Source organism: Pseudonaja textilis, chromosome 1 (assembly GCF_049901715.1).
Source record: "Pseudonaja textilis isolate UNSWEBS1 chromosome 1, rPseTex1.2, whole genome shotgun sequence".
Taxonomy (NCBI): domain Eukaryota; kingdom Metazoa; phylum Chordata; class Lepidosauria; order Squamata; family Elapidae; genus Pseudonaja; species Pseudonaja textilis.
Window position 1 is genome coordinate 2,063,341 of NC_141990.1, and position 23,035 is coordinate 2,086,375.

At 45.0% G+C, this 23,035-nt stretch overlaps 1 protein-coding gene across 1 annotated transcript in view; it reads left to right on the forward strand.

Moving 5' to 3' along the window:
- Positions 1–23,035, forward strand: part of ANKRD13B (ankyrin repeat domain 13B) — a 62,746-nt gene that overhangs the window by 13,814 nt on the left and 25,897 nt on the right. Inside the window, exons 2-3 of the mRNA XM_087922932.1 lie at positions 15,169–15,304; positions 19,845–19,969. Coding sequence (XP_087779058.1) covers positions 15,169–15,304; positions 19,845–19,969 — 261 coding nt within the window. The remainder of the gene's footprint in view (positions 1–15,168; positions 15,305–19,844; positions 19,970–23,035) is intronic.

The following is a 23,035-nucleotide window of genomic DNA, read 5'->3' on the forward strand; positions in this document are numbered from 1 at the left end:
CCTTCCTTCCCACTGGAGGTTTTTGAAGAGACTGGACAGCCATTTGTCTGAAACAGTACAGGTTCTCCTGCTTGAGCAGGGGCCAGCTAGATGACCTCCGAGGTCCCTTCCAGCTCTACTCTCATTGATGGATAGCCTTTGGAGACCACCTGTGAGGTTCTTTGTTGTTTCTAGCAGACAAAATTTCTGAATTTAGCTTTGTTCATGGACCCAACAAAACCTTTTACAGGTACAGTAGTCCTCGACTTACAACAGTTCATTTAGTGACTGTTGAAATACGACGGCACTGACAAAAGTGACTTACAAACGTTTGTTCACCCTTCCAACTTCTCGCGTGATCACAATTGGACGCTGGCAAGCTGACTTATGTTTACGAGGGTGGCAGCCGTCCGGGGTTGTGTGATCCCTGTTCGCGACCTTGCGACAGGTACAAAGCTGGATTCACTTAGTGACGTGTGACTCCCTTAACAACTGCAGTGCTTGCCCTAACGACGGTGGCAAGAAAGGTCGCCAAAATGAGGCAAAAACCAAGTGTCTCGCTTAGCAGTAGAAATTTGGCGCTCCATTGAATTCGCATTCCTTTTATAGGCCAAGTGTGATTGGACACACAAGGAATTAGTCTTGGTGCAAATGCTCTCTGTGGTCGGAAGTCAAGGACTTCCTGTCTCAGGTATAAGCAGCTTAATATTATTTATTTGTTTATGATATACTAGCTCGATACCCGTGCTTCGCTACGAAACTATGTGCTTAAGGCTTAGTTTTGGGGAGGAAAATAAGAAGGGAAAAATTTCTGCCTCTGCCTACCACCATCCGTGGGTATTCATCTGGCTAGCTTCCGTCAATGTGTGAGAGAGTTGAGGGCTGTTTGGAAACTGAAAGAGTATTTGCTGTGTGAGCAAGGAGACAGCAGAGCCTGGGCGTGGCTGAGCTCAACTGTCCTGTAGTAAAGCTGCTTGGTGCTGTGAAAATGAAACTCCTCTCCTCTGCTTGTGTTTTGCATTTGGAAGAGATTTCTTTTTTTCAGGAGGGAACAGAACTCCTTAGCATCGAAGAGCACGATAATAATAATAATAATAATAATAATAATAATAATAATAATAATAATAATAATAATAATAATAATATAGGAAATACTCTAAATGCTCTGAGGTCCTTTCACAAAATCCTTTCTTAGTGAGCCCCTAGAAGCCAAGACGAACCTACGGGCTGAATTTCCGAAGTTTTGTAGGCTTTGCGGATTTTGTGATGATGCGTGAGTGGTATTTCGCATTTTATATATAGAAGAAAGAAGAAGAGGAAGAGGGAGAGGAAGACAAGGAGGAGGAGGAGGAGAAGGGAGGAAGAGGAGGAGGAGGAGGAGAAGAGGAAGAGGAGGAGGAGGGAGGAGGAGGAGGAGGAGGAGAAGAAGAAGAAGAAGAAGAAGAAGAAGAAGAAAGAAGAAGAAGAAGAAGAAGAAGAAGAAGAAGAAGAAGAAGAAGGGAGGAGGAAGAAAAGAAAGAAGGGAGGAAGGAAGGAAAAGATTGAAGCAAAGAGGAAGAGAAGGAAGAAAAAGAAGGAGAAGAGGAGGAGAAGGAGAATAAGAAAAGGAAGAGGAGGAAAGGAAGGAAGGAAGGAAAAGATTGAGATAGAGGAAGAGAAGGAAAATGGAGAAGAGGAAGATAGAGAAAGAAAGAAGTGGTGGAGGGAGGGGAAGGAAAGAAAAGGGAGAAGAAGAGAAGGAACAAAAATGGAGAAGAAGAAAAAGGGGAAGGAAGGGGAGGAAAAGGAGGAGGAGGAGGAGGAGGAGGAAGAAGAAGAAGAAGAAGAAGAAGAGAGAAGAAAGAAGAAGAAGAAGAAGAGAGAAGAAGAAGAAGTAGAAGAAGAGAGAAGAAGAAGAAGAAGAAGAAGAAGAAGAAGAAGAAGAAGAAGAAGAAGAAGGTTATTATTATTATTATTATTTCTTCGATTTCTATGCCAGGCATCTTTCCTAAAACTTTTATCTTGCTTTTATCTTGGGGAGAACGGTTGTCCAAGCGAAGGCCAAGATCTGCCAGCATCGGGTTGACTGTGTGGTCTAAAGGCCGAGCCTCCATGTTTAGCATCAGTATACCTGCAAGGAATGCAAGGTGGGAAGCCGCAGACCAGCTAAACCCAGAATGGGGAAACCAATTCCTTCCATTCAGCTGTGGTGGCATTGCCCATCGTTGGCTTCACGCCCGGGCGTAAGTTTCTTACGGTTCTGGAATCCTGGCTTATGTTGTAAGCCGCGTTTCAACAAACCGCGATGTGGTATCCTGGGTAAGCCCAGGGGCGAGCGAATCATTAGATTATTGGAGTACCGTTGTGGTGTTCTCATCCGTTGCCAACCCACCCCTGGAGTTACACAGTACAGGTAATCCTCAACTTGCCACCTGTTTAGTGCAAAGTTACGACAGCACTGCAAAGGACGTACTACCAGTCCTCTCTTAACGACCGGGGCAGCATCCTCACGGTTACGTGATCAAAATTCAGGCGGTTGGGACCGTGTATTTCTGATGCTTGCAGCATCCAGCGGGGTCGAAGGCCCTTTGTGACCTTCCCAGATGGCTGTATTTGCTTAACGACTGTGCAACCGCAGCGATTCGCTTACTAACCGGGAGGGGGGGGCGGGACTGAAAAGGTTGTAAAATGAGGCAGGCCTCACTTAAACAACCAATGGAAATTCCAGCTTCAATTATGGGCAGAAGTCAAGGATTACAGGTGCGTGAATCAGTAAAAATGTAGGCTTTTGATCAAGAGGACTAGCATCAACGTGATTCCTTGTTGAGCAAAGTTGAGTTCGGGGGGACGGGGTTGGACTAGATGACCTACAAGGTCCCTTCCAACTCTGTACATCTAATCTAATCTTTGAGTTCTGCCTCCCGTGACTGGCAGAGATGCTGGGATTGACTTCCCATAAGACAAATAACACAATTGTTGTTTCCCTGGGGTTCCTCTCCCTGCTGGGTGAGGAAATCAGAGTTACCCAGTGGTGCAGGCTTCCCGGATGATCTCTAGGGATCCCTTTTCCCCACAATGCCAGAGTCAGGGCCCCAGATCATCCGGGAAATAAATAAAACCCCTGTGTCTGTGTGTCTGTGTGTTATTAGTCCGTGTTGTATGAGGATTTGCCACGCCCGCTTTGGTTTGGCGGGGCAGTTGTGTGTCAACAGGAAAATCCTGGGTTTGCACAGGTCATATTTGCCGTGGCGGGGGGAGCTCAGGCAGTCTGTGTGTGTGTGTGTGTGTGTGTGTGTGTGTGTGTGTTTTATGTAGGGAGGGGTTTGTCGGCCCTCTTTGGAGGGTTTGGGAGAAAGTCACAATCATGATGGACGTGCCTGAAATGCAGAATGGCAGGACAGAGCTGGGTTGAGATGTTTTGTCACGGCGATGTTTAAAAGTACAGCCACAAGCACCACAACAAATATGGAAAGAGAAGTTGCGGGGGGCTCAGATGGCAACAACGTGGTTGTCGATCTTGGCTCTAAATATTTGTAGCCCGACTGGTTCCAGGGCCCATGAGGATTTCTTTCTTTCTTTCTTTCTTTCTTTCTTTCTTTCTTTCTTTCTTTCTTTCTTTCTTTCTTTCTTTCTTTCTTTCTTTCTCTCTCTCTCTCTCTCTCTTTCTCTTTCTTTCTTTCTTTCTTTCTCTCTCTCTCTTCCTTCCTTCCTTTCTTTCTTTCTTTCTTTCTTTCTTTCTCTCTCTCTCTCTCTTTCTCTCTTTCTTTCTTTCTCTCTCTCTCTCCCCTTCCTTCCTTCCTTTCTTTCTTTCTTTCTTTCTTTCTTTCTTTCTTTCTTTCTTTCTTTCTTTCTTTCTTTCTTTCTCTTTGCTTTCTCCCTCTCTTCCTCTCTCTCTCTTTCCATCCCTCTCTTTCTTCCTTCGTTTCCTTCCTTCCTCCCTTCCCTCCTTCCTTCTTCTTCCCTCCCTCCCTTCGATTCCCATTCCCTTCCTTCCCCATTACAACTTCCTTCCTTCCTTCCTTCCTCCCTCCCTCCCTCCTCTGATTTCCATCTCCTTCTCCATTCCAACTTCCTTCCTTCCTTCCTTCCTTCTTTCTTCCTTCCTTCCTTCCTTCCTTCCTCTGATTTCCATCTCCTTCCCCATTCCAACTTCCTAACTCCTTCCTTCCTTCCTTCCTTCCTCCCTCCCTCCCTCCCTCCCTCCCTCTGATTTCCATCTCCTTCCCCATTCCAACTTCCTTCCTTCCTTCCTTCCTTCCTTCCTTCCTTCCTTCCTTCCTTCCTTCCTTCCTTCCTTCCTTCCTTCCTCCCTCCCTCCCTCCCTCCCTCCCTCCCTCCCTCCCTCCCGGACAGACACATGTTTCAGAAGGGGTTTATTTTGTAGGAAGTTACAGATCTGTGCTGGATGATCTGTTTGGCATGTTCTGTTTAAGTGCTTAGAATTGTGTGATCTGGAGCAGCCACATGGAGCTTGGAGTCCAATGCTGACCCTTGCCAAGGTCAGTAGCCAGCCTGGAAAGGTGCCAGGACCTCTTGCTTTGATCGCCCAATACTGACATCCTGGCTGACCTCAAAAGGCTCGGTGGCATTGGATCTGTTTAGTACTTGGATCGGAGACCACTAAGAGATCCCAGGTGTATGACCTAGGCTGGAAATCAAGGAACCAGTTTTGGGGAAAGAAATGTATTTATTTCCCAACTAGAAATGTCTAGGTTGTTGCAATCTGGTGGAAACTCTACATCTGTACACACCTTAACACCTGTGGACTTCAACTCCCAGAATTCCCCAGCCAGCCAGCAATTCCACAGGTCTTAAAGGGGCCACGTTTCGGAAACACGAAATTCTTCCATAGCAAACAATACCAAAGTTTGTTGTGCTCACTTTATTTTGGGGTGGGGGGGCAGGGGTGGGATTCTACCTGGTCGGACCAGTTCTATAGAACCAGTTGTTATGATTCTGCCCAGTTTGGATAATGCCACTGGTTGGCCACTCCCCTCCCCGCCCACTCACTCCTTACCTGGCATGCGCGCCATCAAATTTGCCTGCTAAGTTGCTATTTTTCCTTTCCCTCCTCCAATCCTCCAGCTGTTTTGCTATGCAGGGAAATTTAGATTAACTGGAAAGCAGGAAATGGTTGGATTTCTCGCTTTCTAGCTAATCTAAAGCAGAGCTGAACCTTCCTTAGGACGGAAGCTTCTATTATTCAGCTGCGCAGACTCAGGTAGCCGATGGCAGAAAGATAGATCTCCGAGTGAGTCTGTGATTCTGCGAGCAACTCAATCTGCCTGCCTGATTTGGGGTAAAGTTGCTCTTTTTAAAATAAAAATCCAACATTTACATACAGGGTGAGTGTGTTGTGAGTTAATTTTATGAGTTTGTTTGCAAGCAAATTTTATGGGACAGACTCGGGTAGCGGATTGCAGATAGATGGATCTCTGAGTGAATCTGATTCTGCAAGCAACTCCATCTGCCTGTTTGTTTTGCCTGATTTTGGGTAAAAGTTGCTCTTTTTTTTATAAAAAAAAATCAAACTTTACATAAATATTTACATTATTTACATAGAAGCCATGCCCAGCCAGACACATGACCACCGAGCCACACTCAGTCAGCAAGCCACGCCCACCCAGTCATGTGACAACCAAGCCACACAGTCATCAAGCCCTGCCCACCCAGTCACATGACCACCAAGCCACGCCCACAAATTAGACCATGCACACAGAACCGTTAAGACATTTGAATCCCACCCCTGGGTAGCGGTTCTTCCTGCTGATTTTAGCATGGTGTACCCCAAACTGAGCAAAAAAAAAGCATTAAGCTAAATAAAACGGCTCTTCAAATCCCCAAAATTTAGGAGATGACTTTTTTGCAAATTGTGTCCAGGAAGTCCCCGACGTTATGACCCCACAATTGAGCCCAAAATTTTGGTGGTAAAGCGAGACATCGATCAAGTGAGCTTTGCCCCCATTTTACAACCCTTTCTTGCCTCCGCGAATCACTGCAATCGGTAAGTTGGTCACCCGGTCATTCAGTGAATCAGGCTTTTCTCTCTTTGGCTTTGCTTATCAGACGGTCGCAAAAGGGGATGGCGTGACCCCGGGAACACGGCGAGCATCATAAACATGAGTTGGTTGCCAAGCGGTCTGAATTTGGATCATGTTTGACGGTGGGGACGCTGCAGCCATCATAAGTACATGCCAGTTGCCAAGCGGTCTGAATTCTAAGCGTCTAAATTTTGATCCAGTGACCATGGGAACGCTGTATTGGTTATGTCATACCCCTGTCGGAGGAGAAAGACGAACGGCTGACACAAAGAGTGGGAGTGTGGCTCTATTGGCTGGGGAGGAAACTGGGGAAGGGCAAAGTCCGGCTGGGCAGAGCAGGGGAGAGGTGGAACAAGGGAGAGGGGGTCCAGAAGAAGATCCAGGCCCATCTCCTCTTCATCTTAGGGCATGCAGGGAGGAACGGAGAAGGGAGCAACGTTGGTTGCGTGCCTTATGGGGGAGGAAAGGGCCCTGATTCCCTTCATTAGCCGCAGCTGGGAATGAGAGTTTAAAAGAGACTCAAGCTGAGAGCGGCGGCGGCTGGGAACAAATGTGAGTTTATCTTGTGTTGACTTGGGTTATCTGTGTTCCCGGTGTCCTCCCGTGTTAAATTACTGCAGTTCCTTCTTGCCCTGTAGGACTAATTACCTCATTTTGCCTTGATTGGACTTAGAGTTACAGTTTATGTTGACCATGTTTTGGACTTGATTCTCTGCAGCCAAAGGCTGTTTACCTGGGAGAGTTTTTCTCCGGCCCAGAAGGTAACCAGGACATTGGAGCTAATAAAGGGACTCTTACTGGTTATCTGACTGTGTTGCCTTTGTGCCACACCCTTTCGGGTCATCGCAGGTCATAGGTGTGAAAAACCACCACGTCACTTTTTTTTCACTTGCCGTTGCAACTTAGAACTGTCACTAAACGAACTGTTATAAGTCGAGGATGACCTGAATAGCCGCCTGTCTCACAGATACGTGGCTCTTAGTGGCAACCCAACCCAACAACAGTTAGGAACTCCGTAGTAGTCCAAAAGCAATAAAAAATGAATACAATTGAAATATGAAAGAAATATAAAATATTTAATATTGCACATTTTAACTTCAGCTAGGATCGCCTGTGCCCAGTGTTGGAAACACACATGTATACCACCAGAGGAACTGACCATTCAAAAAATAATGAGTTGTGCTGAGATGGACAAATTAACCTTAAGTCTGCAAAAGAAAGCGGAATCTGATTACTACATGGTGTGGGGAAAGTGGTATCATTGGTTTGAGCAGAGACAGATTGGTGGATAGATAAATGGATTGTAAATAAATAGAGATAAGGACTCGATAAGTTAATGATTTATATTTGCACAATTTTGTATATTTGTAAATAATGCACAAACTATTAGTATAGAACGTCACAAAGTGTTGATAGAGAAGATCTATTTTGTTGTTGTTTGACTTTTTAAAATTATAAAAGATTAATAAAGTATATTTTAAAAAAAAACAGAACAAACAGATTAAAGTAAACGGACATAATATACCAGTCAAACCCAAGAATGAAGGGAGGAGAATCATGTAATCTCATTTATCCAGTTTATATCATCCAGGAATAAACAAGGCTGGGGAAGAAAGGTATTGTTTTAAGAGATTTGCCAAAAATTGACAGAATTGGGGCATCATTCACCTTATCAGAGTCTATAGAATGACGGAGTTGGAAGGGACCTGGGAGGTCATCTAGTCCAATCTACATTAGACTTCTGGAAAGCCTTTGATTCAGTGGTACACGACAAACTATTCCTAAAACTAAAATCTTATGGTATCTCTGGACACCTGCATAACTAGATAGAAGCATTCCTGTCAAACAGACAACAAATGGTCAAAATTGGGAGCGTCCTATCAAATTCTGTACCTGTCAACAGTGGTGTCCCCCAAGGCAGTGTTCTAGGACCAACTCTCTTCATACTCTACATAAGTGACCTCTGTGATCATATTAAGAGGAACTGCATTCTCTTCGCTGACGATGTAAAGCTATTCAACACCACAGACAATCCTGCTACCCTTCGAAAAGACCTCGACTGTGTATCAGAATGGTCAAACAAATGGCAACTTCAAATCTCAACAAATAAATGCTCTGTCCTACATATTGGCAAAAAAAAAATCAGAAAATAAAATACAGGCCGAATAATCAAGACCTTGTTGACGATCCAAACTCTGCCAAGGAGCTTGGAGTACTCATCTCCAATGATCTAAGTGCTAGAGCCCACGGTAGCTACATAGCCAAAAAGGCGTTAAGAGTTGTTAACCTAATTCTACATAGCTTTTTCTCTGGTAATGTTACACTAATAACTAGAGCATACAAAACATTTGCTAGACCAATTTTCGAATACAGCTCATCAGCCTGGAACCCACATTACGTATCTGATATTAACACAGTTGAGAAAGTCCAGAAATATTTCACAAGAAGAGTTCTCCACTCCTCTACTCGTTGCAGAAGACCTTATGCCACCAGACTCGAAATTCTAGGCCTAGAAAATCTAGAACTACGCCGTCTTCAGTCCGATCTAAGTATAGTATATAAAATCATACATTGCAATGTCCTATCTGCAAATGAATACTTCAGCTTCAACCATAACAACACAAGAGCAAACAATAGATACCAACTCAAGGTTAATCGCACCGAACTTGATTGCAGGAAATACGACTTCAGCCACAGAGTGGTCAATGTCTGGAATCCTCTACCTGACTCTGTGGTTTCTTCCCCAAACCCCCAAAAACTTTAACCTTAGACTGTCTACTATTGACCTCACCCCTTTCCTAAGAGGTCTGTAGGGGGGCGTGCATAAGCGCACCAACGTGCCTAACCGTCCCTGTCCGATTGTTTCTTTTATTTTTCTTATATGTACCCATTTCACGTATTCATAACTATGTATAGACTTATACCTATTATCTTGTAAGCGATGGACAAATCAAAATAAAATAAAATAAATAAATAAACCCCCTGCTGAAGGAGGAGATCCAAGACCATTCCAGACAAATGCTTGTCGAGCTTTAAAATTTCAGAAAGTGGGGGAGGGAGGAAAGCAGAATAGCTGAGTTGGAAGGGACCCGGGAGGTCATCTAGTCCAACCCCCTGCTCAGGCAAGGAAACCCCTTATCCCATTTCAGACAAACGGCTGCCCAATCTCTTCTTGATGGAGCACCCACAATTTCTGGTGTTGTGATGCTCCATTCAAAATCCCAGAAAGAAAACCTTACGCTCCACAGTTTTCAGAGAAAAGGACTTTTACTGGAAATTGAAGTGGTAGCATCAGAAAGAATTCCAGATCTGAGGCCGTAGGCGCAGAAATCGCACATAGAAAGTTATTCCCATGTTCCCACCCCCCCCAAGAGTTCCAACTAGCCATCCGGTCTGAGATGTGTATGATGTCACGTGGGTGCATCTTCAGGTGGTGTTTCACACATCTGGCGTGCCAGGATGGTTGATCTCGGCCTAGAGAGATAAGAGGCTACATTTGCACAGTAAGCAAGCGAGCGTGGTCAAGAAAACACCCCAACGTTCACATTTCACCAACTCAAACCTCCAGCACTCTTCCCCCCCACGAAGTCCAATTATTCTTCCCTCTCCTTCCCACCTTTCTTTTTTTTTTAAGTTTAAAAAATAAACTCTATTAAACATTAAAAAATACATACATAGTACAAAACATTTCATAAAATATGAAACCCCAAAGCTATATATAACCAATAAACATAAACATTTATAATTGCTAAGATGGTGTGTTCTTATCAAACAATTTTCCAATACTTATTTCCTATATCTGGTAAATACTCCTATCATAACCTCTTTATATTTTTCCCTTCCCTATCTGTTTACTTGCTGGTTTCTATCCTTTATCCAATTATACCAGTTTTCCCAAACTGTAAAATATTTTGAGTCTTCCTTTTAACTTTTGGGTGAGTTTATCCATTTCGGCGCAGTCGTAGATCATCCGGATTATCAAGTTATCCGTTGGATCTGATCACCCTTCCAACATTGAGCTAATGCTATCCTTGCTGCAGTGGTTATATGTAGAATTAAATATTTTATTTCTTTTGCGACTTCACCTTTTATTATTCCCAACAAAAAAAAAAAATTAGCCTTGAGTTCTAATTGAATATTTGTGATTTCTCTTATCCATGTTCATATTTTTTTTTCTCCAATAATTTCTCCTTAGTTCTAAGTTGCTTCTCTCTTTGATTAGTTTTCCCTTCATCGCTTCTTGTCCGGCCTTCTGGTGCTTTCACGCATAGCTTGACTCCTTCTTCTTTGTGGCAACCCCTGTGAGATATTGGATCACTGCTATCCTGTCTCCCCTAGTCCTTCTTTACATTAAACTAGACATATCCAAATCCAGTAACTGTTCTTCATATGTTTTAGCCTCTAGTACCCTAATCCTCTTTCTTGCTCTTCTCTGCACTCTTTCTACAGTCTCAACATTTTTTTTAAACATCGTGGTGACCAAAACAGGATCCATTATTCCACGTGTGGCCTCACCAAGGCCTTATAAAGTGGTATTATCACTTCGGGTGATCTTGATTCTATTCCTCTGTTGATGCAGCCTAGGATTGTGTTGGCCTTTTTTTGCTGTAGGTGCACACGGCTGGCTCATATTTAAGTGATTTTCCAGTAGGACTCCCAAGGTCCTTCTCACAATAACTGCTGTTGAGCCATTAGAGCAAGGGTCAAGCTTGGCAAGTTTAAGACTTGTGGGCTTCCACTCCCAGAATTCCTGAGCTAATATGACTGGAGGAGGAATTCTGGGAGTGGAAGTCCACAAGTCTTAAGTTTGTCAAGCTTGAAAACCCCTGGAATAGATAGATAGAGAAAGAGAGGTAGAATAGAGAGAGAGAGAAAGGGAAATAGATAGAATAGATAGATAGAGGGAGTGAGAGAGAGAGAGAAAGATAGATAGATAGAATAGATGAATAGAATAATAGAATAGATAGAATAGATAGAGAAATAGATAGAATAGATAGATAGAGGGAGGGGTAGGGATAGAATAGATAGAATAGATAAAGAGAGGTAGAATAGACAGAGAAATAAAATGGAAGGAGAGAAAGAAAGAATAGATAGACTAGATAGAGAAAGAGAGGTAGAATAGATAAAGGGATAGAATAGATAGAGGGAGGAAGAGAGAGAAAGATAGGATAGATAGAATAGATAGAGAAAGAGAGGTAGAATAGATAGAGAGAAAGATAGAATAGACCAAGGGTCTTCAAACTTAGCAACTTTAAGATTTGTGGACTAAAACTCCCAGGATTCCTGAGCTAACATGACTGGAAAAGGAGGAATTCTGGGAGTTGAAGTCCACGGGTCTTAAAGCTGTCAAGTTTGAAGACCCCTCTATTCTCTATTCTATTCTTAAATTCTTATTCTATTCAAATTCCTATTCTATTATTCTATTCTATTCTATTCTATTCTATTCTATTCTATTCTCTATTCTAAAATTCTTATTCAAATTCTTATTCTTATTCTATTCTTCTATATTCTATTCTAAAAATCTTATTCTATTCTATTCTTATTTGATTCTCTATTCTCCACTCTCTATTCTATTCTCAAATTCTTATTCAAATTCTTATTCTTATTCAAATTCTTATTCTACTCTTCTATATTCTATTCTATTCAAATTCTTGTTCTATTCCTATTCTATTCTCTATTCCAAGGGTTTTCAAACTTGGCAACTTTAAGACTCATGGACTTCAACTCCCAGGATTCCTGAGCTAACATGACTGGAGGAGGAGGAATTCTGGGAGTTGAAGTCCACAAGTCTTAAAGCTGCCAAGTTTGAAGACCCCTGCTCTATTTTCTATTCTATTCTTAAATTCTTATTCTATTCAAATTCTTATTCTATTCAAATTCTTATTCTACTCTTCTCTATTCTATTCTATTCTATTCTATTCTATTCTATTCTCTATTCTAAAATTCTTATTCTAATTCTTATTCTATTCTTCTATATTCTATTCTAAAAATCTTATTCTATTTATTCTTATTCGATTCTCTATTCTCCATTCTCTATTCTATTCTAAAATTCTTATTCAAATTCTTATTCAATTCTGTTCAAATTCTTATTCTATTCTCTATTCCAAGGGTCTTCAAACTTGGCAACTTTAAGACTCGTGGACTTCAACTCCCAGGATTCCTGAGCTAACATGGCTGGAGAAGGAGGAATTCTGGGAGTCGAAGTCCACGAGTCTTAAAGCTGCCAAGTTTGAAGACCCCCTGCATTAGAGGGAATGATGTTGAGAAGGTGGGGACCACAACCGAAAATGTGTGTGGCTTGGGTCCCACCAGAAAGGAGCCCCTTGAAGACAAGGAGCACAGAATAGCCCTCTTGCCTGACCGGACAGGAGGAGAAAATCAGGGCGGTCACTGTATGAAGCCCAGCCCAAACATCTGACCGATTGCAACCGTCCATAATCATGTTAGATTAGAAGAATAGAACCAGAATTGCTATCCTTCCGAAAGAGCAGAAAGAAGGAAACTGGAGGGTTTGGGTTTTTTTCTTTGCTGATCTCTCTGCAGATCCGTCTGCTCAGCCTCCTTCCTCTCCCCCCTCCCCCCCAGCCAAAAAAAATAAAAAATCCCTTTGCCACTTGTTTTCCTGCTGCACTGAGAAATGTTAGTTCCGCTTATTTGCAATTAACACTCAGCTGCTAGAAGAACAGAGGACTGTAAGAAGCCTCGAGGGGGAGGCTGGCAATGAAATTATTCTCACCTCTTGCACAGACGCCCCCAGGAGATTCTTTCTGCTGGCAATTGGCCTCTTTCTGAGGCAGCCTGCTTTAAGACGGGCGGACTTCCACTCCCAGAATCCCCAGCCAGGATGCTTTAAGAGGGGAGGGCTTCCACTCCCAGAATCCCCAGCCAGGATGCTTTAAGACGGGCGGACTTCCACTCCCAGAATCCCCAGCCAGGATGCTTTAAGAGGGGAGGGCTTCCACTCCCAGAATCCCCAGCCAGGATGCTTTAAGGGGAGGGCTTCCACTCCCAGAATCCCCAGCCAGGATGCTTTAAGACGGGCGGACTTCCACTCCCAGAATCCCCAGCCAGGATGCTTTAAGAGGAGGGCTTCCACTCCCAGAATCCCCAGCCAGCAGGCTTTAAGAGGGTGGGCTTCCACTTCCAGAATCCCCCAGCCATTATTCCTTAAGAGGGGAGGACTTCCACTCCCAGAATCCCCAGCCAGCCTGCTTTGAGAGGGGTGGGCTTCCACTCCCAGAATCCCCCAGCCAGAAGGCTTTAAGAGGGGAGGACTTCCACTCCCAGAATCCCCCAGCCAGAAGGCTTTAAGAGGGCGGACTTCCACTCCCAGAATCCCCCAGCCAGGATGCTTTAAGAGGAGGGCTTCCACTCCCAGAATCCCCCAGCCAGCAGGCTTTAAGAGGGGTGGGCTTCCACTTCCAGAATCCCCCAGCCAGCCTGCTTTAAGACGGGCGGACTTCCACTCCCAGAATCCCCAGCCAGAAGGCTTTAAGAGGGGAGGACTTCCACTCCCAGAATCCCCCAGCCAGAAGGCTTTAAGACGGGCGGACTTCCACTCCCAGAATCCCCCAGCCAGGATGCTTTAAGAGGGAGGGCTTCCACTCCCAGAATCCCCAGCCAGCAGGCTTTAAGAGGGGTGGGCTTCCACTTCCAGAATCCCCAGCCAGCCTGCTTTAAGAGGGGAGGGCTTCCACTCCCAGAATCCCCCAGCCAGCCTGCTTTAAGAGGGGTGGGCTTCCACTCCCAGAATCCCCCAGCCATTATTCCTTAAGAGGGAGGACTTCCACTCCCAGAATCCCCAGCCAGCCTGCTTTGAGAGGGGTGGGCTTCCACTCCCAGAATCCCCAGCCAGCCTGCTTTAAGACGGGCGGACTTCCACTCCCAGAATCCCCAGCCAGCCTGCTTTAAGACGGGCGGACTTCCACTCCCAGAATCCCCAGCCAGCCTGCTTTAAGAGGGGAGGACTTCCACTCCCAGAATCCCCCAGCCAGAGGGCTTTAAGAGGGGAGGACTTCCACTCCCAGAATCCCCCAGCCAGAAGGCTTTAAGAGGGGCGGACTTCCACTCCCAGAATCCCCCAGCTAGCATGAGTAAATCAACTCACCTCCTCAGTGAGATGCTTTAATTTTGAACCTTCAGGTGCTTTGGAAAAGAGCTTGACCCCCTTCCTCCTCCTCTCTGGGGCAGCCCCTCAAATATTGGAAGATGCTCTCCTGTCTCCCCTGGTCCTTCTCCTCACTGGACTAGCCAGGCCCAGTTCCAACAACCACACATCATGTCTTTGAGCCTCCAGCCTCCTCATCCTCCTGGTTGCTCTTCTCTGCACCCTTTCCAGAGTCTCGACATCTTTTTTATAGTGTAAAACTGTATGCAGTACTTTAGGTGTGGTCTTACTAAGGATGGATGGATGGATGGATAGATAGATAGATAGATAGATAGATAGATAGATAGATAGATAGATAGATAGATAGATAGGACAGGCAGGTAGCAGGCAGGCAGGCAGCAGGCAGGCAGGCAGGAAGGAAGGCGATAAAGATAGGTAGGTAGGTAGATTAGATAGATAGATAGACAGACAGACAGACAGACAGACAGACAGATGATGGATGGATGGATGGATGGATAGACAGACGGACGGATGGATGGATGGAAAAATAGAGATGATAGATGATAGAGAGATGATGGATGGATAGAGAGATGATAGATGATGATGGAAGGATGGATTGATGGATAGATAGATAGAGATAGATAGATAGATAGATGATGGATGGATAGATAGATAGACAGACAGACAGACAGACAGACAGACAGAGACAGATGATGGATGGATGGATGGATGGATGAACAGACGGATGGATGGATGGTTGGATGGATGGATGGATGGAAAAATAGAGATGATAGATGATAGACTGATGATGGATGGATGGATTGATGGATAGATAGATAGGTAGGTAGGATAGGATAGGATAGGATAGGATAGGATAGACAGACAGACAGACAGACAAACTAGTCAAGCCAAGCCAGGCCCAGTTCCTGTAACCGTCCGTCGTATGTTTCATCCTCCAGCCCCCTCATCCTCCTGGTTGCTCTTCTCTGCCCTCTTTCCAGAGCCTCAACATCTTTTTTTTACATCTTGGCGATATAAGGTACCTCCTTTTTCTCCCGGCAGGTGGATGTGGAGGAGGTGGACCCCCGAGGCCGAACTCCCTTGCACCTGGCCACCACCCTGGGGCATCTGGAGTGTGCGCGAGTCCTCTTGAGGCATGGAGCGGACGTGGCCAAAGAAAACCGGTCCGGCTGGACAGGTGTGTTACCATTTCTCTCCTTGGCAGGTGGAAAGCGGAGCTGAGCATCAGCGCATTTTCTTTAGCAGAAAAAAAGATTTCCAGAACTGCGGCATGCTACAGTATACACAGGTGGTCCTCGACTGACGACCATTTAACGTTATGTGAGACATGGGGATTTACAAGTTGCAAATCCCCCAGCCAGTCTGCTTTAAGAAGGGTGGGCTTCCACTCCCAGAATCCCCCACCCAGGATCCTTTAAGAGGGGAGGGCTTCCACTCCCAGAATCCCCCAGCCAGGATGCTTTAAGAGGGGAAGACTTCCACTCCCAGAATCCCCCAGCCAGCCTGCTTTAAGAGGGGAGGGCTTCCACTCCCAGAATCCCCCAGCCAGCCTGCTTTAAGAGGGGAGGGCTTCCACTCCCAGAATCCCCAGCCAGGATGCTTTAAGAGGGAGGGCTTCCACTCCCAGAATCCCCAGCCAGCCTGCTTTAAGAGGAGGACTTCCACTCCCAGAATCCCCCAGCCAGGATGCTTTAAGAGGGGAAGACTTCCACTCCCAGAATCCCCCAGCCAGCCTGCTTTAAGAGGGGAGGGCTTCCACTCCCAGAATCCCCCAGCCAGCCTGCTTTAAGAGGGGAGGACTTCCACTCCCAGAATCCCCCGGCCAGCCTGCTTTAAGGAGGAGGAGAAACTTCATGCTGGCTGAGGAATTCTGGGAGTTGAAGTCCCCCCCATCTTAAGGTTGCAGAGGTTAAGAAAGACCACTGTGACAGTGTTTCTTAACAGGGATTGTTTTGCTGAAGTTAATTTAAACATCCCTGTGCTGAAAAGCGAACTGAAAGTCTCTTTTTAGGAAATGGACTTTTTCCATGGGTGTGTGTGTTTATTTAACTGTTATGATCAACGACCTCTGATTTCCACTTCTGGACATTTTCAGTTCACCATTTCTAAAGTTATTTTCAAAGGATTTACAATGAATGTTTAAAAAAGATTTTCAAAAGAATTTAAATAGATTACCTGTGTGTGTGTGTGTGTGTGTGTGTGTGAGAGAGAGAGAGAGGGGGAGAGAATGAGAGAGACAATAAGAGAGAGAGAATGTGAGAATGATAATGAGAGAGAGAGGGAGGGGAAGAATGAGAAAGAGAAAATGAGAATGTGACAGAGAAAGAAAGAATGAGAGAGAATGACAGCATGAGAGAGAATGAGAAAGAAGGAGAAGGAGAAGGAGAGAGACAATGAGAGAGAGAGAGAATGAGAGAATGTGATCATGAGAGGGAGCGAGGAGGAGGGGAGAATGAGAAAGAGAGAATGAGAATGTGATAGAGAGAGAGAGAATGACGGCATGAGAGAGAATGAGAAAGAATGAGAAGGAGAAGGAGAGAATGAGAGAGAGAGAATGAGAAAGACAAAATGAGAATGTGATAGAGAGAGAGAATGACGGCATGAGAGAGAATGAGAAAGAAGAGAAGGAGAAGGAGAGAATGAGAGAGAGAATGAGAGAGAGAGAATGAGAAAGAGAGAATGAGAATGAGAATGTGATAGAGAGAGAGAATGACGGCATGAGAGAGAATGAGAAAGAATGAGAAGGAGAAGGAGAGAATGAGAGAGAGAGAATGAGAAAGAGAAAATGAGAATGTGATAGAGAGAGAGAGAATGACGGCATGAGAGAGAAACGAGAAAGAAGAGAAGGAGAAGGAGAGAATGAGAGAGACAATGAGAGAGAGACAATGAGAGAGAGAGAATGAGAATGAGAATGTGATAGAGAGAGAGAGAATGACGGCATGAGAGAGAATGAGAAAGAAGAGAAGGAGAAGGAGAGAATGAGAGAGACAATGAGAGAGAGAGAATGAGAGAGAGAGAATGAGAAAGAGAAAATGAGAATGTGATAGAGAGAGAGAGAATGACGGCATGAGAGAGAATGAGAAAGAAGAGAAGGAGAAGGAGAGAATGAGAGAGACAATGAGAGAGAGAGAATGAGAGAGAGAGAATGAGAAAGAGAGAATGAGAATGAGAATGTGATAGAGAGAGAGAGAATGACGGCATGAGAGAGAATGAGAAAGAATGAGAAGGAGAAGGAGAGAATGAGAGAGACAATGAGAGAGAGAGAATGAGAGAGAGAGAATGAGAAAGAGAGAATGAGAATGAGAATGTGATAGAGAGAGAGAGAGAATGACGGCATGAGAGAGAATGAGAAAGAAGAGAAGGAGAAGGAGAGAATGAGAGAGACAATGAGAGAGAGCGAATGAGAGAGAATGAGAAAGAGAAAATGAGAATGTGATAGAGAGAGAGAGAGAATGACAGCATGAGAGAGAATGAGAAAGAATGAGAAGGAGAAGGAGAGAATGAGAGAGACAATGAGAGAGAGAGAGAATGGGAGAATGTGATCATGAGAGGGAGCGAGGGGGAGGGGGAGAATGAGAAAGAGAGAATGAGAAAGAGAGCATGGGAGAGAAGGAGAAGGTAATAGAGAGAAGGAGAGAGCGAAGGAGAGAAGGAGAAGGAGAATGAGAGAGAGAGAGAATGAGAGAGAGAGAGAAAATGGGAGCATGAGAGAGAGCATGAGACAGAGGGAGAGAATGAGGGAGAGAGAAAAAGAGAGAGAAAGAATGAGAAAGAGAGGAATGAGAGGGGTGTATGTGGCTAGGAATTGATTTGACTTTGTATATTGAATGGTGTGAAAGTGTAAAGAAATGGAGGTTGTGACTCTAAAACAGAGCCCTGCCCCCTTTTTAAAATGTGCTGCACGCAGAACGCATGCAAAAAAGACACAACGATTTCATTGTGCGCCTGCCACACACACACACACACACACACACCGGTTTGTTCATTCAGGCAGTCCTCGACTTACGACCACAAACGAGCCCAAGATTGATGTTGTTGCTAAGTGAGACATGTGTGAAGTGAGCTGTGCCCCGTTTTACGACCTTCCTTGCCACCGTCGTTAAGTGAATCACTGCAAAGTGCTAAGCTATTAACATGGTTGTTAAGCGAATCCGGCTTCCTTCGATTTTGCTTGTCGGAAGGTCGCAGAACGGGGGACGCGGCGACTGTCGTAAATGTGAGTGAGTGACCAAGGGTCTGAATTTGGATCACCTGACCGCGGGGGAAACGCTGCAACGGTCGTAAGTGTGAAAATGGCTCCCGAGTTGCTTTTTTTTTTTTCCCCAGTGCCGTGGTAACTTGGAACGGTCACTAAACGAAACTGTTGTAAGGTGAGAGGACTGCTGGAACATTCCAGTTGCTAAGCACGCGCATTTTGATCCCGTGGTCATAGGGGTCAATCAGGATAGAGATGGAAAGGGACCTTGGTCATCTAGTCCAGCCCCCTGCTCACGCAGGAGGCCCTAGACCATTTCAATCAATCAATCAATCAATCAATCAGAAAAGATCTGGAAGGGACCTTGGAGGTCATCTAGTCCAGTCCCCTGCTCAAGCAGGAGGCCCTAGACCATTTCAATCAATCAGAAAAGACCCGGAAGGGACCTTGGAGGTCATCTAGTCCAGCCCCCTGTTCAAACAGGAGAGACCCTCTAACATTTCAGACAAGTGGTTGTCCAGCCTCTTCTTAAAAACCTCCAGGGATCAGCCCAACAGCGAAAAGGTAGACTGCTCTTGGATAAGGGTCTTTGAAGCCCCCAAAACAGCAAGCAGGCCCAGTATGGGAGGTACAGGCCGTCCTCAACTTACGGCCCCAACGGAGCCCCAAATTTAGGTTGCTAAGTGAGAAATCCGTGAAGTGGGTTTTGCTCCGTTTTACGACTTTCCCTGCTTGTATGATTGCTGCTGTTGTTTGGATGCTGCAACGGTCGTAAGCACGAGGACCCCTTGCGAGCCACTTTTCTTTCACCCTGCTGTTGTAACGAAAGTCATTAAACGAACGGTTGTAAGTTGAGGACCATGTAGTTTGGCTCCTGATCTCTGTTCTGACCAAGGCTTAGGGAGACACTAACAGGCACACTTTTTCCTTGATTTCAACGGCTGTGAATTTTAATCATTCATAGGCCGTAACAAGTCTCAAACAGTTTGTAAATAGTCCAACAGAAGTTCTGCCAAAGTCCTTCGAGATAAGGCTGATCAGCACCCACCTTTATCTCCCTTGAAATGCTGCCAGCGACTCAATTGCCAATTAGTTATACGAGACCAAACGGAGCACAAAGTCAACACGGAGCTTCAGGTTCCAAACCGACCAGTACGAACGACGTTGCTTCCTGCAAAGGGCTCCTGTCCCTTTGCTCCTCCTTTATGTCTTACGGGAGGGGCCAATCATCTCCAAGCTTTATTCCCGAGTCGGCCCTTTTGTCCTAACTGTGCTTGCCTTCTGGCAGCTCTGTGCATGTGCGCGCTGGGAACAGGCTCCCTCTACTCCTCTGCCTCGCTGATGTCAGATTCTGGAGGCTCCGAAGTCAGCACATGACTCCCAAATGGCCCTGGCCCCATTGGATGCAGATCCCTCGTCTGAGACCTTCCCAAAATCCAGGACTGGCCCACGTTCCTCCCCACCGTCTGCTGGCTCAAACGGGCCGCTGGCGGACCACAACTCTCTCCTTCTCGTGTTGCAGTGTTGCAGGAGGCGGTCAGCACTCAAGATTTGGAGCTCGTTCAACTGGCGCTGCGGTATCGGGACTACCAGAGAGCCATCAAACGCTTGGCCGGAATCCCCGCCCTGTTAGAAAAACTACGGAAGGTCAGTCCTTTGCTGAGTTTGTAAACCTGTTGAAAAAGCCCCTCTGATGGCTCAGAGACCTACAGGTATAGTCCTCGACGTACGACCACAACATTTACGTTCCTAAGGGAACCATTGGGATAAGTGACTTTTTTGGGGGGTTGGTGCTGCAATTTAACTACTTTCCTTGCCACGGTTAAGCAAATCGCTGCGTTTGTTAAGTGAGTCACCTCGTTGTTAAGTGAATCTGGCTCCCCCATTGATTTGTCAGAACAGTGGCCAAAGGGGATCACACCGGAATCACATCATGTTACCGTCATAAATACGAATCCGTTGCCAAGGGCCTGGATTTTGATCATGAGGCCATGGGTCATAAGTAAGAAAAATGGTCCTAGGTCCCTTTTTTTCAGTTGCCGTTATAACTTTGAACGGTCACTAAATGAAGTGTTGTAAGATGAGGACTACTTGTGGGTTTTTTTATATATATATAAAATAAAAAGGTAAAGGTTTCCTTATCCGTTGTGTCGAGAGGATGGCGCTGATCTCTGTGTCTTGGTGCCGGCGTTGTGCAAATATATTTTCTGTGGTCATTTGGCCAGCAAAAGCACACCGAACGCTGTTACCTTCCCATCGAAGTGGTACCTATTTATCTACTTGCATTTACATGCTTTCGAAGAGTGGCGCGGTGGCTTAGAGCAGAAACTCTCGCCTCACAATCAGGAGGCTTCTGAGTTCGATCCTCGCCAGAGGCAGATATTTCTCTCTTTGGGCACAATGAGAAATATAGCTGCTGGATATAACTCTGCAACGGCGGCAGGAAAGGCATCCGGCCAGTAAAAGACTCTGCTAGCTCCATTCGGTTGCCCAGACACCGCCCTGCAAAGGGATGATGGGGTCCGTTAAAAGCAGATAATAATGTGATGACCCAAAGGGGCGTGACACAAAAAGAACAAAGTTACGAAAGTAGAATAAATACCCTTTAATGCCTCCAACTTGGCCCCCAATGTCCAGTTATCCTCGGCTGGAGATCAAACTCTTCCCTACGAAGGGCAGAAATGCAGTCTGAACCCAAAGTAAAGTTAATTAGAAATAAAAAACAACACAAACCTCGCTGAAGTCATTAACACGACAGGCCAGGATGATAAATTGCAGACTTTCAAAAGATAACGCAGCACCCACAGTTGGGAGGACGCCAAAACCCAGGTAAACCTCGACAAAGATAATGCACGCTTTGCTTCCAAGCAAGGAGCTGTGTGCAAATGCCCCACTTATAACCTGTTCTCCCAGCTGCAGCTACTGAAGGGAATCGGGGCCCTTTCCTGCCCCGTAAACCATGTTGCTCCCTTCTTCATTCCTCCCTGCGGATGAAGAGAGGGGGTGGGCCTCGGTCTTCCTCTGAATGCCCAGCTGGACAGCTTTTGAACTGCTAGGTGGGCAGGAGCTGCAGCAAGGAACGGGAACTTACCCTGTCTCACGGTGTTTGGGTCTCGAACGCGGGCTATCAGATTTCCACCTGACAAGCTCGGTGTTTTTAACTGCTGAGCCCTGTTTTATATGTACCATGTAACACTTCGTAGCATCCCCTCTTATTCTTAGTATGATCTCGTTACCTGTCAAATTCAGTACCTGTGTACTGGATTATAATCTGGCATAAAATTACATTATAATGGAGTGGTGTGATGGCTGAGAGGTGGAGCTTTTGCCCCACAGTCAGGAGGCTGTGAGTTCAATCCAGATATTTCTCTCCCTGGGCACAATGAGAATAAGATCTGCTGAACAAAACTCCACATTGACGACAGGAAGAGCATCCGGTATTGTAATCTCTAAAACTTTTAATTTAGTTCATTAGGTTCCATTCTATGGATGTTTTAGCTCAATTGCAGGCAATCCTCAACTTCCGCTTGCAGATGGGACGGAAAACACAGCCGTTGAGTGAGGTGGTCATTAACCGAGATGTTTTATGATGTCTGAAATATTTTTTATTGGCTGTAAACTTCAACGGAACGCAAGATTGTCCAATCTTGGTGACTTTAAAACTTGTGGACTCCGATTCCCAGAATTCCCCAGCCAGCTAGGGAATTCTGGGAGTTGAAGTCCACACATCTTAAAGTCACAAAGACAACACATCCTTTCTAGGCTGTTTTCACTTTAAACGGTCATTAAACCACCAATCTTAAATCAGGGATTATTTTAGTAATATGACTTCATTTATTTTACAGTGGCCTTTTTAATGGCACCATGTAGGTTTGGCATTTGCCAGTTGTATTTGAGACACAACGGAATATAAGCTCTTTTTTATAACCTTAATGTTTCTTGCTGTCAATTTATATATATATATAAATTTTATATATAATATATATAAAAGCGAAATTACCACTCATGCATCATCACAAAATCTCCAGAACCGTAAAGCCAACAAACTCGAAATTTGGTTCCTCTTGGCTTCTAGGTGCTCACTAAGAAAGGATTTTTGGAAATGACCCTCAGAGCATTTAGAGTATTTCCTATATTATTATTATTATTATTATTATTATTATTATTATTATTATTATTACCACACTCTGATGCTAAGAAGTTCTACTCCCCCTCCCCACCTGAAAAGAAATCTGCTCCGAATGCAAAACACAAGCAGAGGAGTTTCAGTTTTACAGCACCAAGCAAGCTTTAGTACGGAACAGTTGAGCTAAGCCATGCCCAGGCTCCTTGCTGTCTCCTCCTTGCTCACACAGCAAATGCGGTTTCAGTTTCCAAACAGTCCTCACCTCTCCCACACACTGACAGGACGCTAGCCAGATGAATACCGATGGATGCTGGTAGGCAGAGGAAGAATTATTATTTCCCCCTTATTTTCCTCTCCAGAAACTAACCCCCACCACACAGTTTCGTAGCAAAGCAAGAGTATCGAGCTAGTAATTAATAAAAACTCCATAGAAGGTTCGATTTATACCTTTAATAATTGCATTTTCTTCCCTTCCCTAACCACTCAGCAAAGAGCATGTGTCTTGAAGGGCTTATACAGCTAGTCCTCGACTTACGACCACAATTGAGCTCAAAATGGATGTCACTAAGTGAACCACGAGTGAGTTT